This window comes from Mandrillus leucophaeus, unplaced genomic scaffold (assembly GCF_000951045.1).
Source record: "Mandrillus leucophaeus isolate KB7577 unplaced genomic scaffold, Mleu.le_1.0 Scaffold7, whole genome shotgun sequence".
Classification (NCBI taxonomy): Eukaryota; Metazoa; Chordata; class Mammalia; order Primates; family Cercopithecidae; genus Mandrillus; species Mandrillus leucophaeus.
The window spans coordinates 7,876,239-7,891,493 of record NW_012107585.1 but is presented as its reverse complement, the minus strand read 5'-3'; the positions used below and the strand labels follow the sequence as shown (position 1 = coordinate 7,891,493).

The window sequence follows — 15,255 nt, the reverse complement described above, 5'->3', positions numbered from 1 at the left end:
TGAGGCAGGAGAATCGCTTGAACCCAGGAGGCGGAGGTTGCAGTGAGCCGAGATTGCGCCACTGCACTCCAGCCTGGGCAACAGAGTGAGGCTCCATCTCAAAAAAAAAGAAAAAAAAGGAAAAGAAAAATTGTACTTCTCAGCTTAAAGAAATGTTGACCCTTCTGAATAAAAAATGGCATTTAAAAAACCCCAAACCAGTGATAACATATGTACATAAATGATACAAACATATGAAGGCTAGCACTCAACAATCTAGCAGAGAAGTGAGGAGAAGAGTTGAAAGTCTATCTGCACACTGTCACCATGTTCACTGCAGTCATCTTCCTCAAATGTGAAACCTGATCTCATTACTCCTCTGCTGAAAAACTTTCCGATAGTTTCCGCTTAGGAGAAAGGGGTCTTTTTCTCTCTCTCTCTCCAGCCCTGTCTCTTGCCAATCCCTGCCTTCCTCCATAGTTAATCTTCTTTCTACCATTCCTCCTGTGAGAAACAGTTTAAATGGTCCATTTGCAAGGCATGAAAAATCTAAGTACTGGCAGCCAGCCTTGCAGACGTGACAAACCACACGACTCAGGCACCTAGAAAGTCACGCTTAGCGAACAGGAAGTAGAGGAGGGGTCAGCCCATAAAAGGGGGCCAGGCGTGATGGCTCACTCCTGTAATCCCAGCACTTTGGGAGGCCAACGTGGGTGGATCACCTGAGGTCAGAAGTTTGAGACCAGCCTGGCCAACGTAGTGAAACTCTGTCTCTACTAAAAATACCAAAAAAAAAAAAAAAAAAAAAAAATTAGCCAGGAGTGGTGACGTGCGTCTGTAATCCCAGCTACTTGGGAGGCTGAGGCAGGAGAATTGCTTGAACCCAGGAGGCAGAGGTTGCAGTGAGCCGAGATCGCACCACTGCACTCCAGCCTGGGCGACAAGAGCAAAACTTGAGTGGGGAAGGGGACGCAGTATGATCTTATAAGGGGATAATGAAACTTAGGTGACACCCAGGAAGATTGTAACCCCACAGTACTCAACCAATGAGGAACTGGGAGAGGGGTTTGCCCACTAGGAGATAAATGACCTGCTGTGACTGCCCCAGCTGCCTGCCTACCAGTCACCGGATCTTGCAAAACTGCCATTAAAAGTCTCATTTCCACTGTTCTTTGTGTCTAAGTCTATGTGCCCACCCTAGGGGCAGAGATTTGTCCTGTACTTTCTCTGGTGTACCGCTTGTGACATTAGAATATGTAATTACTGTTTGTTCACTTCCTTCATGAAAAGGTAAGTGCCCAAATAGAACAGATCTTTTTTTTGAGACGGAGTCTTGCTCTGTCTCCCAGGCTGGAGTGCAATGGCGCGATCTCGGCTCACTGCAACCTCTGCCTTCCGGGTTCCAGCGATTCTTCTGCCTCAGCCTCCTGAGTAGCTGGGATTACAGGCATGTGCCACCATGCCCAGATACTTTTTTATATTTTTAGTAGATACAGGGTTTCACCATGTTGGCCAGACTGATCTCGAACTCCTTACCTCAAGTGATCCACCTGCCTTGGCCTCCCAAAGTGCTGGGATTACAGGCATGAGCCACACTGCACCCAACCCTCTAGAACAGACCATTTTCTATCTGATTTGTTGTTTGTAATCCCGATACCCAGCATCACACCTGGAAATGGTATGTGGCTGACTGGCGTTTGCTAATTGTTGAACTTGGGCAATTACATATGGCAAATAATTATATGGAAAATATAAAGGCTTACAAGTAAACTAAGGAATATAACTTAAGACAATTTAAAATAAATCTATTAGACTGCAAAAACAAAATGTATTTTTAGAAAATCAATGTGGAAATTCTGTTTTAGGACATGGTAGACTAGACTATACTGGACAAACCTTCCTGCTGAGAACAGTCATATCAGCTGGACACAATATTAACATTATCTGTTGAAGGTGCTGAAGAGCCAAGTCACAGAATTTTCAGGGCCAACATCAGGGCAAAGGGGAACAGTCAAAGAGAATGAGCTTAGTGCCACATTAATGCTCAAGAGCCAATTCCAAAAGTGGTGGCTGAGAAGCTGAAGGGAACTTTAGGCAACCTCATGGGCACTAGGGGGACAAAAATTTGTGTTCAAAGCCCTCCAAGGAGGTGGGCCCCTGGTAAATACTCCAGATTTTCCTTGGGTTTTCTGAAGAGCTACTAAAAGAACACATAATAGAAGTGCTAGAAGGAGAGGCGATAGAAAAAGGAATGGAGAAAAATACTTGAAGGATAATGGCTGAAAACTTCCAAGATTTGATTTAAAACATTCATCTATATATTCAAGAAGCTTGACAAGCTCCAAGCAGGATAAATGCAAACATATTCACACCCAGACACATCATAGTAAAAATACTGAAAGAAAGTGAAAATCCTGAAAGCAGGAAGAGAAAAATGACTCATGACAGACAAAGGAATCCCAATAAGATGAACAGCTGACTTTTCATCATAAACAATGGAGGCCAGTAGGCAGGCAGGAGACATATTCAAAGTTCTGGGGTAGACCAGGCATGGTGGCTCACACCTGTAATCTCAGCACTTTGGGAGGCTGAGGAGGCTCAAGTGTGAGCTCAGGAGTTCAAGACCAGCCTGGCCAATATTGTGAAACCCCGCCTCTACTAAAAATTAGCTGGGCATGGTAGCAGGCACCTGTAATCCCACCTACTCGGGAGGCTGTGGCAGGAGAATCACTCACTTGAATCCAGGAAGCAGAGGTTGCAGTGAGCCAAGATCCAGCCACTGCACTCCAGCCTGGGCAATAGGGCGAGACTTCCCTCTCAAAAAAAAAAAAAAAAAAAAGATGTTCTGGGGTAGTGGGGGGAAAAAAACACCAAAACTGTCAACCAATAATTTTATACCCAACAAAACTATCTTTCAAAATTGCAGGTGAAATAAAGACATATCAAGAGAAAGAAAAAACTGACTTTGTTGCCAGTAGATCTGCCTTACACGAAACATGAAAAGAAGTTGCATACATGAATACATTAACTTCCTGAAGGAAGTTCTTCAGGCTGAAAGGAAGTAACACCAGAGGGTAATTCAAATTCACATAAAAACAAAGAGCACCAATAAAGGTAATCACGTAGGCAAATACAAAAGACAGTATCGTCATATATTTCTTGTCCTTGATTCTAATTAGAATAAAATACAATAGCATAAGATAACATCTATAAGATTGTAGTTTGGGCTATAACATGTAGAAATGTAATATATTTGACTATAACAACATGAAGGAAATGGAGGTGAGAATGAAGCATACTGGAGAAAGAAAATGACACCAAGCCCAGGCACAGTGCCCCACACCTGTAATTGCAGCACTTTGGGAGGCCGAGGCAGTAGGATTGCTTGAGATCATGAGTTCAAGACCAACCTGGTCAACATAGTGAGACCCCACCACAAAAAAGAAAGAGAGAAAGGAAGAAAGAGGGAGGGAAGGAATGAAACCAGAAAGCAAATCAATTCTTTTCTTTTTTTTTTTTTTTGGAGATGGAACTTCTTTCTTATTGCCCAGGGTGGAGTGCAATGGTGCAATCTCGGCTCACTGCAACCTCTGCCTCCTGGGTTCAAGCAATTCTCCTGCCCCAGCCTCCCAAATAGCTGGGATTACAGGTGCGCATCACCACTCCTGGCTAATTTTTTGTATTTAGTAGACACGCTGTTTCACCACGTTGGTCGGGTTGGTCTCCACCTCCTGAACTTAAGTAATCTGTCCACCTCGGCCTCCCAAAGTGCTGAGATTACAGGCATGAGCCACAACAGCAAATCAATTCTAAAGGAAGACATGAAAGGAACCAGAAATGGTAACTAAGAAGGTCAACAAGCTTAAAAAAAAAAATTTTTGGCCGGGCGCGGTGGCTCAAGCCTGTAATCCCAGCACTTTGGGAGGCCGAGACGGGCGGATCACGAGGTCAGGAGATCGAGACCATCCTGGCTGACACGGTGAAACCCCGTCTCTACTAAAAAATACAAAAAAAAAACTAGCCGGGCGAGGTGGCGGGCGCCTGTAGTCCCAGCTACTCGGGAGGCTGAGGCAGGAGAATGGCGTGAACCCGGGAGGCGGAGCTTGCAGTGAGCTGAGATCCGGTCACTGCACTCCAGCCTGGGCGGCAGAGCAAGACTCCGTCTCAAAAAAAAAAAAAAATTTTTGTGCTCTCCTTTCTACTCTGCAAGACATGGATTATATAAAGCAGTAATTATAACAATGTATTATTGGGTCTGTAACATGTATGTTTATAATAAAATTAATATTTATAACAATTACTACAATCTTCATAACAAAAGTAGCACAAAAAAGAGAGAAGAAATAGAGCTAGACTGGCAAGAAAGAACATGATATACAGGATGGAAGATGGAAGATCCTTACAGCACTTTATGTGCGAGAATACATCTTAGATGGATTAAAATGTTAAACCAAAAAAGGTTTTCACACCCAAGGGCTGAAATGAAAAGGGCTGTTAATTTATAATCTCTCAATTGACTCAAGAAATTCAGGCCGGGTGCAATGGCTGACGCCTGTAATCCCAGCACTTTGGGAGGCTGAGGCAGGCAGATCACTTGAGACCAGGAGCTCGAGACCAGCCTGGCCAACAGGGTGAAACCCCATCTTTACTAAAAATATAAAAATTAGCCGGGCATGGTAGCACATGCCTGTAGCCCGAACTGTAGGCGCAGGCATAAGAATTGCTTGAATCCGGGAGGTGGAGGATGCAGTGAGCTGAGATCACACCACTGCACTCCAGCCTGGGTGACAGAGCGAGACTCTGTCCCCGCCAAAAAAGAAATTCAATCATTCCGAAAATCTTGGCTGGTGAGGGAAGTGGGACTTAGTTGTACTTTGAGTAGATGGTTAGAGTAGAAGGATTGAGCTAAGTTCAACCCTTCAGAAACGAGGGCTGAACACTAAATCTAAATGCTGCCAGCACAGCTAACAGCCTAGTGGGGCCTTAACCATTCCTGGGGGTGGGGGATCCAGGAGAGACTCAGTCTCAGGACCTTTTTTTTTTTTTTTTTTGAGACGGAATCTTGCTCTATCGCCCAGGTTGGAGTGCAGTGGCGCCATCTCGGCTCACTGCAAGCCCCACCTCCTGGGATCACATCATTCTCCTGCCTCAGCCTCCCAAGTAGCTGGGCTACAGGTGCCCGCCACCACGTCCGGGGCTAATTTTTTTGTATTTTTAGTGGAGACGAGGTTTCACCGTGTTAGCCAGGATGGTCTCAATCTCCTGACTGCCCGCCTTGGCCTCCCAAAGTGCTGGGATTACAGGCGTGAGCCACTGCGCCCAGCCAGCCTCAGGACTTTTAATGGAAGGCCACAGTGTGGTCTAGGCTTGTGACCCTACTGCTCTGACCACTTGCCCTGGTTCAGGTTTCCATCCTTACCCTGGGGACGGGCAGAGCCGGGGATCTATACGCAGCCGCAACTTGGCCAGCTCTTCTGCAGAGGCCCTTGGCGTCTGCAAGACGGTTGAAGGGCCCGAGATGACAGACAGCTCCGACTCTCCTGACTCCTCCACCTCAGACTCCAGAGATCCTTCGACCTCTTCAGTGATCCCTCCAACAATGTCTTTGATGACATCTTCGCCGACCTCTTCAGGAGATTCCTCAACTAATAATTCTGAGCTGGGAGAGGGCTTGACGATCTGCAGGAAGACAGAAACTCGTCCAAGGCTGCCGTCCTCAGGACACGCTCAGCTGATGCCCGGGGGTGTCTGTAACACGGCTCCCGACACCTGGATGAGGTTCGCGCATGCGCAGACACAGCACGCCAGGAGGCAGGAAGGCTCTTAGAAACCCAGTTTTGTTTTTTCTGAGAGACCTATGTTAAGAGTAAAAGCAAGAACCACTTCTACGTGGGAGCAGGAGACAGGCGTCATCACATTTCCCCTAGTCGGATGGTATCCTTGGGTTTTCTTCTGATGTGGAGGGAGATGGGAGGAGTTGTAGAAATTGCAGAATGGGGCTGGGTGCAGTGGCTCACGCCTGTAATCCCAGCACTTCGGGAGGCTGAGGATCACTTGAGCTCAGGAGTTTCAGACCAGCCTGGTCAACAAGGTGAAGCCTCATCTCTACTAAAAATACAAAAATTAGCTGGGCGTAGTGGTGGGCACCTGTAATCTCAGCTACTGGGGAGGCTGAGGCAGGAGAATCGCTTGAAGCCGGGAGGCAGAGGTTGCAGTGAGCTGAGATCGCACCAGTGCACTCCAGTGAGACTCCGCCTCAATAAATAAAGGAATTAATTAAAAGGATTTTCCTGGGGCCCACGAAGCGGTTCAGCCTTCACAAGAGCCTCCCACACTCCCAGGGACAGCCCAGGGCACACCTCGGCCAGCTCGCCTGTGTCCTCATCTGCTTCACCTTCTTCGTCTCTCACAAAATCGTACGTCACGTAATAGCTATAAGCGACGAAAGGGCCTTCGGGCCCGGGTTCCGGGTCTAGGACAGAGGTGTCCAGGACTCCTCTGATGTTTCCGATGGTCACCACAAACTGCGCCTCCTGTGCCAAGAGATCTGCAGAGAGGAATGGGCAGGACAGGGGGCCCCGTGGAATGGAAGTTGGCAGACAGAAAACAAGAGGGCTGGGAAGGCACAGGGCCCTGGATTCTCTCCAGCACTCAGGGCTGAGCCTTGGTGAGGCAGTCAGGTTCAGGCCACCGCTCCGGCAAGCTGGCCTGGAGTGATCTGGGTGTCATTATACCCCTCTTCAGCGTGTCTTCCTGATCTGTATATGGGAGTGATAAGGGCTGCTCTGCAGAAGGTCACCTTAGTATTATCTAGCACGTCACAGTGACCTGAAGAAACCTCCAGTGCACCTTGCAGCATGAACCACAAGGGGGTGATCTCCAGCCACCAGGGAGGTGAAGAAGCTGATTGAAATAACTGTCCCAAGTCCCTACAGGTTTTTTATTTTTCATTTTTTTAGAGACAGGGTCTCGCTCTGTGGCCAGGCTAGAGTGCAGTGGTGAGATGATAGCTCACTGCAGCCTCCACCTCCTGGGCTCAAGTGATCCTCCCGCACCACCTCTTTTTTTTTTTTTGTCTCGCTCTGTTGCCTAGGCTGGAGTACACTGGTGTCATCTTGGCTCACTGCAACCTCCACCTCCTGGGTTCAAGAGATTCTCATGCCTCAGCCTCCCGAGTAGCTGGGATTACAGGCACTTGCCACCATGCCCGGCTAATTTTTGTATTTTTAGCAGAGATGAGGTTTTCACCATGTTGGCCAGGCTGGTCTCAAACTCCTGACTTCAAGCGATCTGCCTGCTTCAGCCTCCCAAAGTGCTGGGATTACAGGCGCGAGTCACCGCACCCAGCCTTCCCCTCTCATTTCTGTCTCCAAATCCCAATCACGGAATCAAAGCCTGGCGGAAAACTCTGGCCCAGAAGAGAGGCTGTACCTGACTAGGGTCTGGGTCAAGTGGGGAGTTGCAGGACAGAGGGGTGTGCGGACCCAGGAGGGCGGGGCACAGCCAGGCGGAGGCTGGGGTGTCACGCGCCACCCCCTCCCTGCCTGCCAGCACCCTCACCGCCATTGAGGCTGAGCCCCCGGAAGAGATGCTTCTCGTTGGGAGACACGGTGATGTCGTCCAGCACGCAGAGCTGGGCCAGGCTGTCGATGGTGAGGCCGCGGTAGTAGGGCACCAAGGCCAGTGGGTTTCCCTGCAGCACCAGGAGTCGCAGGTGCCGGAGGGTCCTCAGGCTGGCAACCATGCTCTGCAGGTCTGTCAGGTCATTGAAGCCCAGGTCCAGGGAGACGAGGTTGGGCCTGGAAGGTAAGCAGGACCGTCTGAGGGTCAAGAAGCCAGGTGAGCAGGGGACAAGCAGCCCTGCAGCCAAACCAACGGTGGGCCTGGGCCTAAGGACTCTGCACACCCATGGCCTGCACACCCTGTCCTACCCTTGACCCAAGTTAACCCCGGGTCGGGAATGACTGCCTGGCTCTTCGTCTCCACTCTCCATAGCACTGCCGCCCTCAGTCAGAGCCACAGAGACGCCCCCACCGACCTCCCCTCGCGGGACTCCTCTCTTCTTGGCCAAACCTCTCAGTAGCTTCCGTAGAGCTTTGCACACTGCGTGCGTCTAGGAGGCTCTGCACAAATACTACGGGCAGACTGGATGGCACAGCAGGGGACAGCCACCGTGGGGGAGCTGTGGACAGGGGCAGGAGTGGACAGGGCAGGAGTGGGGTTGACGCTGGGGACTGGGAGGAGGGAGCCAGAGGCTGGAGGGCTGGGCATCCTAGAAGCAGGAGATGGCGTCTCAAAGGCAGACTGGGGCAGGACCCCAGGAGGCAAGGGGGCTGGGAGGGGCCTGCAAAGGGCATGGGCCGAGGCCTGTGGCCAGACCAAGACACAGGGCAGGGGCAGGGTGAATTTCCTGCTGCCACAAACTAGAAAGCGACTTGATCTCAGCTCTGAGAACAGACGAAAAACACAAGAAGCGGCCGCTGCCAGCACAGCGTCCCCCAATCCTAGCCTCACTCTTCCCCTAAGAGCAGAGGAGAAGAGGAGGAAGAGGAAAGCAGGGTCCGAGAGGGGCTTCCCTTCCCTGCTGCATCCGCTGCTCCAGGCATGCAGACGGTTGGACCCCCCAAGGGCGTGCCCTCCAGGTTCCTTGGGGGAAGGAAAGCGGGGAGGCGGTTCTACCCCTTCCGTCCTTGCTGGACTGCTGAAGTCCTGGGACTTCCCACAGCATGCTTTGCAAAGCCTTCCTCTCCCAGCTTCCTTTGATGGCCTTTTCTGGGTGGTCTCTGGTCCCCCTCCTACCCCTCAGGTCCAGGATGTTAAGTTTTCTGCCGCTTACCCACGGAGGAAACCAAGCTGAGTATCAACTGGGAGCTGAACTGTCTGCAGGCTCCTAATGAGCCTGAACCTTCAACAGCGATGGAGCGGCTGGCGCTAGGAGGGCTTGGTTCCAGGGCAGTGGTTCTCAGCTTGGGGGATTTTGCTGCTCAGGGGACATTAGGTACTGTCTGGAGACATTTTTGTTTGTCACAACTAGCAGGGAGGTGCCCCTGGCATCTGCAGATGCAGGCCAGGGATGCTGTTCAATATCCTACCATACCCAGGACAGCCCCACAGCAAAGAATGATGGGGCACCAATGCCAGCGAGCCCAAAGGGAGAAACCCTCCTCTAAAATATGGCACCAGGCAAAGTGCAGTGGCTCATGCTTGTAATCACAGCACTTTGGGAGGCTGAAGTAAGTGGATCACTTGAAGTCAGGAGTTCAAGACCAGCCTGGCCAACATGGTGAAACCCCATCTCTACTAAAAGTACAAAAATTAGCCAGGTGTGGTGGTGGGTGCCTGCAATACCCGCTACTTGGGAGGCTGAGGCAGGAGAATCGCTTGAACCTGGGAGGTAGAGGTTGCATAGTCGAGACAGCACACAGCACTCTAGCCTGGGCAAGAGGGAAACTCCATCTCAAAAAAAAAAAATTAAAAAAATTAAAATAAAAAAATTAAAAGACGGCACCAAAGCAAAGGCTTTCACACCCACCACCTCTTGTTCTCTGGGCTTTTTGTTTACAAAATCCCACTGAAGGGGGATTCAGAAAAATAAACCGTAAGTCTGGAGTTAGCAGCCAGCTGGGAGTTACAGAAAAGACCAAAGCTGAGCTCTCACGCCACCGCCACCGGGGTAAAATCGCCTCAGCCTGATACTTAATCCCTCCCTCTCGCTTTCCACCTGGGCTCCGGAGTTACCAGTGATCAGCGGTGACGTAGAGACTTTCCAAGGGGCCTAGAAGCTTGTTGTGGCCTAACCCCAGGTGCTGCAGGCTGGCGGGCGGGTGGGCGCACAGACACTCCATGCTGCTGATCTCATTGCCGTAGAGCTCCAGCACCTGGGAGACCACACGGAAGGCCCGGGACGATAGGGCGCCAAGTCAGCGCGGAGGATCAGGCCCCTCCCCTCCGTCCCGCAGAATTTAGTAGAGGAATCACAGATTACTCACACCCGGCCTCCCTGGCGCCACCCGGCCTCCCTTTAAAAAACCCAGGAAGAAAAGATTCCTGCAGCAGGTCTCTGGAAGTTTCTTTGCCTTTTGTGAAAGACCCTTCAATATCTGGAATGGGGGGTGATGTTGGATTGGCAGTGGGGATCTGCATAACATCTGGCACCTTCTCAACCCATAGGAATGTGTCCCTGGGAGGCCCAAAGGGCCCCTCGATGGATAAGGCAAAAATCCAAAGCTAACCTTCCTTGCTTGTAGTTCTCATCCACGGCCTCACACACCTTTTTTGTTGTTGTTTGCTTGCTGGTTTGGGCTTTTTAAATTTTTATTTATTTATTGTTTATTTGTTATTATTTTGAGGTGGAGTCTTGCTCTGTCGCCCAGGCTGGAGTGCGGTGGCACAATCTTGGCTCACTGCAACCTCTGCCTCCTGGGTTCAAGCGATTCTCCTGCCTCAGCCTCGAGAGTAGCTGGTATTACAGGCACCAGCCACCACGCCCAGCTAATTTTTGTATTTGTGTAGAGACGGGATATTCCCATGTTGCCCAGGCTGGTTTCAAATTTCTGAGAACAGGCAATCTGCCCACTTCAGCCTCCCAAAGTGCTGGGATTACAGGCGTGAGCCACCGCACCTGGCCTGTGCCACATTTTTTGTTTGTTTATCCGTTCATCTGTTTATAGACACTTGAGTTCTGTCCACCCTTCTGCTATTGTGAGTAAAGCAGCTCTGAACTCTGGAGTACAAGAATCTGGCTAAGTCCCTGTCTTCAGTTCCCTCATGGATACACCTAGGAATGGAAGCACTGGGTCATACGGTAATTCTATGTTAAACTTCTAGGAAAGTGCCCTATATTTTAAAAGCCTGGAGCTGGGCCCTACCCTCCACCCACACTGGCCACATCTATGTGGGGTAGGGTAGAGCAAGGCCTCTGGGCTGCGGTGGCCCAAATACTCCAAACAGACCAGGGCTCCTTCACCTTGAGTGTGGGGGGCAGATTGGTGGCATCCACCTCCTTGATTCGATTGGCGCTCAGTACCAACTCCTCCAGCTTTAGAAATTTCAGGAGGTCTTTATCCACCAGGGTGACCTGGAAGAGGGGAGAGGAAGTTGAGGGCTATAGCAGGCAAGGGAGCACAGGCACAGAACCCATGTCCACATTAGGAAGACAGCGGCTCCTGCATCAGTTACCTCCCCTCCCTCCCCACCCCCTGCTTCCCTGGAAGCCGTTCCCGCACTGCATTGTTCTGCCAAGATCCAAGAGCCTCTCCCAACCTCCATCCTTCTCTGACCATAGGCGGTGCGTGATTTCCAGGCCAATGACCTGTGTCCTTTGTTGGACCATAAGCCATCTGTGAGGGCAGGAACCTCTCTCCTTTCTGTCTGCCCCAGAGCCACAGTGAACTCTGGGCACTGCAGTCAGTCAAGGTGTCCAGGAATCACCCAGAGCAGGGTCTGACTAGAAGCTGCAGTGACCCATCCATGACTCCTCAGTTCCTGTGGCCTCAAAGACATCGGGACCCTTTCTAGCGGGGCCTCCCTTCTCCAGGGTCACCAACTGTGCCAGTCTGCCAAGGACGGAAGGGGTTCGTTCCCAGGACACGAAACCTTCTGCACTGAAACTGAAAGTCCCTGGCAAACTGCTACCAGTCACCCTATTTGTCCCCCAGTGCCGTGTCACTTCCCAGTGGCTCTGGAAAAAGAAAGCCAAGCCTGGGGAAGGCTGAGACCAAGTTTCCAGGCAATGTTTGGGCTGGCTTGCTGACTTTATTTATTCATTGAGACAGAGTCTCACTCTTGCTTGCTTGAGACAGGGTCTCATTCTGTCACCCAGGCTGGAGTGCAGCGGTGTGATCATGATCACTGCAGCCTCTACCTCCCCAGCTCAAGTGATTCTCCTGCCTCAGCCTCTGAGTAGCTGGGGTTACAGGCGTGCACCACTATACCTGGCTAAATTTTAAAATTTTATAGAGATGGGATCCCACTATGTTACCCAGGCTGGGTCTCTAACACCTAGACTCAAACGATCCTCCTGCCTCAGCCTCCCAAAGTGCTGAGATTACAAGCGCCAGAGAGCCACCGTGCCGAGCCTGGGCTCTGTTACTGATACAAACAAAAAATGGTTTTTGGTAACAAATTAAAATAGTTGGAACTACACCAACCATCCTCCACCCTGACTTCCATGGTTTAAATGAAGTAAAACTAACACAGACCCTTTGGAAAACCTTTACTAGAACCCAGGAGAGGCCACTGCAGAACTCAGCCGTGGAAGATGTGCCATGATGGCCTCCAGGGGTAAAGGAAGAAGAAACGCGAGGCTGACCGAGTAGCTGGCCCTGCCTGGCACACAAGCCAGGGAGATGAAGCAGAGGGCAGGCTGGCCTTGGCTTCAGCCCCCAGGGCAGGATCCCTGAGGCACTGTGGGGAAGGGTGCCCTCCCCCCAACCTCCCTTAGGGAAGCGGCCACCCTAGCATCACCCCCCTACGTGCCCAGCACTCACCTCCTTGTCTACCACCCGCAGGGACCGGAAGTAGGAGTAGAAGAAGGTGTCTGTGATCATCAGCGGGTTCCGGATGGCCAGTTCTCTCAGGAAACTGTCTTCAGCATTCGAGTCGTTCGGCAGAGCCCAGGGGGAGTGGGGGCTGCGGACCAGGCCCAGCAGGTCCTCCACCGTCTCCTCCCCGGGGCTCACCACATCCTCCTCTTTGGGGACCACCTCTCTCCATGTTCGCCAAGTTTGAGGAAGAAAGCGCGACTTATTCTGCAGTGGCAGAGGTGGGGATTTCTCTAGGTGTGACACAGCCCCCTTAAGGACACCAAATGCTCAAAACAGAACAGATCATAAAACTGGATGATTAGGGATCAAGTTTAGAAATCTAGAGAGTGGGCCGGGCACGGTGGCTCACGCCTGTAATCCCAGCACTTTGGGAGGACGAGCCAGGCGGATCATGAGGTCAGGAGATCGAGACCATCCTGGTTAACACGGTGAAACCCCGTCTCTACTAAAAATACAAAAAATGAGCCAGGCGTGGTGGTGGGTGCCTGTAGTCCCAGCTACTTGGGAGGCTGAGGCACGAGAATCATTTGAACCCGGGAGGTGAAGGTTGCAGTGAGCCGAGATCACACCACTGCACTCCAGGCTGGGTGGACAGAGTGAGACTCCATCTCAAAAAAAAAAAAAGAGAAAAAAGAAATTTAGATAGTAATCAATAATTTTGATGGATTATTAGCCATGGATATAACTACAGATGAGGTGAGATACAACATAATTAAAAGATCCCATTCCTTTTAAAAAGGCGGGCGGATCACTTGAGGTCAGGAGTTTGAGACTAGCCTGGGCAACATGGTGAAACTCTGTCTCTACTAAAAATACAATAATTAGCTGGGCATGGTGGCAGCTGCCTGTAATCTCCGTTACTCAGGAGGCGGAGGTTACAGTAAATCGAGATCGCGTCACTAAGCTCCAGCCTGGGCAATAGGCCTTCCTGGGCTACACCTGGGCTCCCTTCGCGGTTGAAGCCACGGAAGGGAAGGGTCTAGGACTCTGGAGACAGGTGGGATGCAGGGGTAACCCCTTCTCCTGGACCCAAGGTCACAGGCTTCAGGCTCAGAGCCACGTCTCACACTGCCTCAGGCTCTCATTAAATGCTCGGAGGCTGGGAAAAGTTGTGGCACTCTTTGCCCAAAACAAAAGCTTTTCACCCCAAAGGAACCTGCCCACTGGAAATCTGGGGTGTTGGCATCGAGTCAGGGAGAGGCCCCGACCTAGGTCAGCTGAGGTGCTCAGGACGGGCCCCGCTCTCCTCCCCCCCGGCAGTGCCCACGGCCCGGTCCCCACCTTCACCCTCGAGCCCCACCTGCCCCCACGTTGGCGGCCCCCAGAATGCGCAGATCCGAGGCCCCAGGGACCAGCCCGCCCCGCTCGCCCGGGCCCGTGCCTCCCCGCAGCCGGTCCAGGCCCCCAGAGTCCCAGCCCCGGCGCCCGCACCCAGCTGCCGGCGCCGCACGGGAACTCGCGCAGACACAGCTTCCGCAAGTGCTCGCGCACGGCCGCGCTCACGGTCCCGGTCCCGGGCCGCTGAGTGCCAGGCCAGGCCTCAGACTCGGACTCAGACTTGTAAGACGCCTCCATGGCCGGGCTGCGTTGCCAGGCAACCGCCAGGACGCGTGCGCGGGGGCCGGGGCCTCTCCAAGCGCGCTCACCTGCCCGGAGGAAAAAGCCCCCCATCCGGATCACAGACAACTCGGCCCCAACCACCTGGGTTTTCTCTTCTGCCCTCATCTACAAAAATGGGATAACAGCTGGTGGTTCTAAGTGCAGCAGCTACCGCAGGCCGTGAGCGCCGTAGCTGACCTGTTTCTTACCGCCTGTCAAGCACTCCCCACGGAAAGTCATCCTATACCCATCTGACAGCTGGAGAAAGGAGAAGAGGACCCAAGGTCAAACCTCTCGACTCCAGCCAGCCAGTGGGTTCCAGGGTGGGTCTCTCTAAGCCTGGAGTCAGGGGTTTCATACTGTCCACCTGTATAACTGTTAAAGCACCCAGTCCTCATTTTATGTTTTTAACTTTTTATTTATTTTATTTCATTGAGACAGAGTCTCACTCTGTCGCCCAGGCTGGAGTCCAGTGGCGAGATCTCGGCTCACTGCAATCTCAGTGTCCCGGGTTCCAGCGATTTTCCTGCCTCAGCCTCCCTAGTAGCTGGGATTACAGGCGCGCATGACCACTTCCGACTTTTTTATTTTTTAGACCGAGTTTCACTCTTGTTTTCCAGGCTGGAATGCAATGGCGCAATCTCGGCTCACTGCAACCTCCGCCTCCCAGATTCAACCGATTCTCCTGCCTCAGCCTCCCGAGTAGCTGGGATTATAGGCGCCTGCCACAACGCCCCGCTAATGTTTTGTATTTTTAGTACAGACAGGATTTCACCATGTTTGCCAGGCTAGTCTCGAACTCCTGACCTCAGGTGATCCACCGCCTCGGCCTCCCAATGTGCTGGGATTACAGACGTGAGCCACTGTGCCCGGTCTAACTTTTTGTATTTTAGTAGAGATGGAGTTTCACCATGTTGCCCAGGTTGGTCTCAAACTCCTGGGCTCAGGCAATCCACTGGCCTCAGCCTCCCAAAGTGTTGGGATTACAGGTGTGAACCACCACGCCCAGCCATGAAGCTTCTTTTATAAGGACATTAATCCCATTCCTGAGGAGCCCCCACACTTAATCACTTCCCAAAGGGCCCCACCTCTTAATACTATCACACTGGGCATCAGGTTCTGACAAATGAAT

At 51.6% G+C, this 15,255-nt stretch overlaps 1 protein-coding gene across 2 annotated transcripts in view; it reads right to left on the bottom strand.

Moving 5' to 3' along the window:
- LRRC43 (leucine rich repeat containing 43) overlaps window positions 1–15,255 on the bottom strand; it is a 39,332-nt gene that overhangs the window by 10,383 nt on the left and 13,694 nt on the right. Inside the window, exons 1-7 of one of the 2 annotated variants that reach the window (XM_011964490.1) lie at window positions 13,956–14,117; window positions 12,468–12,728; window positions 10,946–11,056; window positions 9,718–9,857; window positions 7,540–7,778; window positions 6,339–6,526; window positions 5,399–5,658 (exon numbers count right to left, since the gene is read on the bottom strand). In XM_011964490.1, the coding sequence (XP_011819880.1) occupies window positions 5,399–5,658; window positions 6,339–6,526; window positions 7,540–7,778; window positions 9,718–9,857; window positions 10,946–11,056; window positions 12,468–12,728; window positions 13,956–14,099 (1,343 nt within the window). In that variant the 5' untranslated portion in view covers window positions 14,100–14,117. Of the gene's footprint in view, window positions 1–5,398; window positions 5,659–6,338; window positions 6,527–7,539; window positions 7,779–9,717; window positions 9,858–10,945; window positions 11,057–12,467; window positions 12,729–13,955; window positions 14,118–15,255 lie in introns of those variants that run through there. The other variant, XM_011964491.1, reaches the window with a different exon arrangement.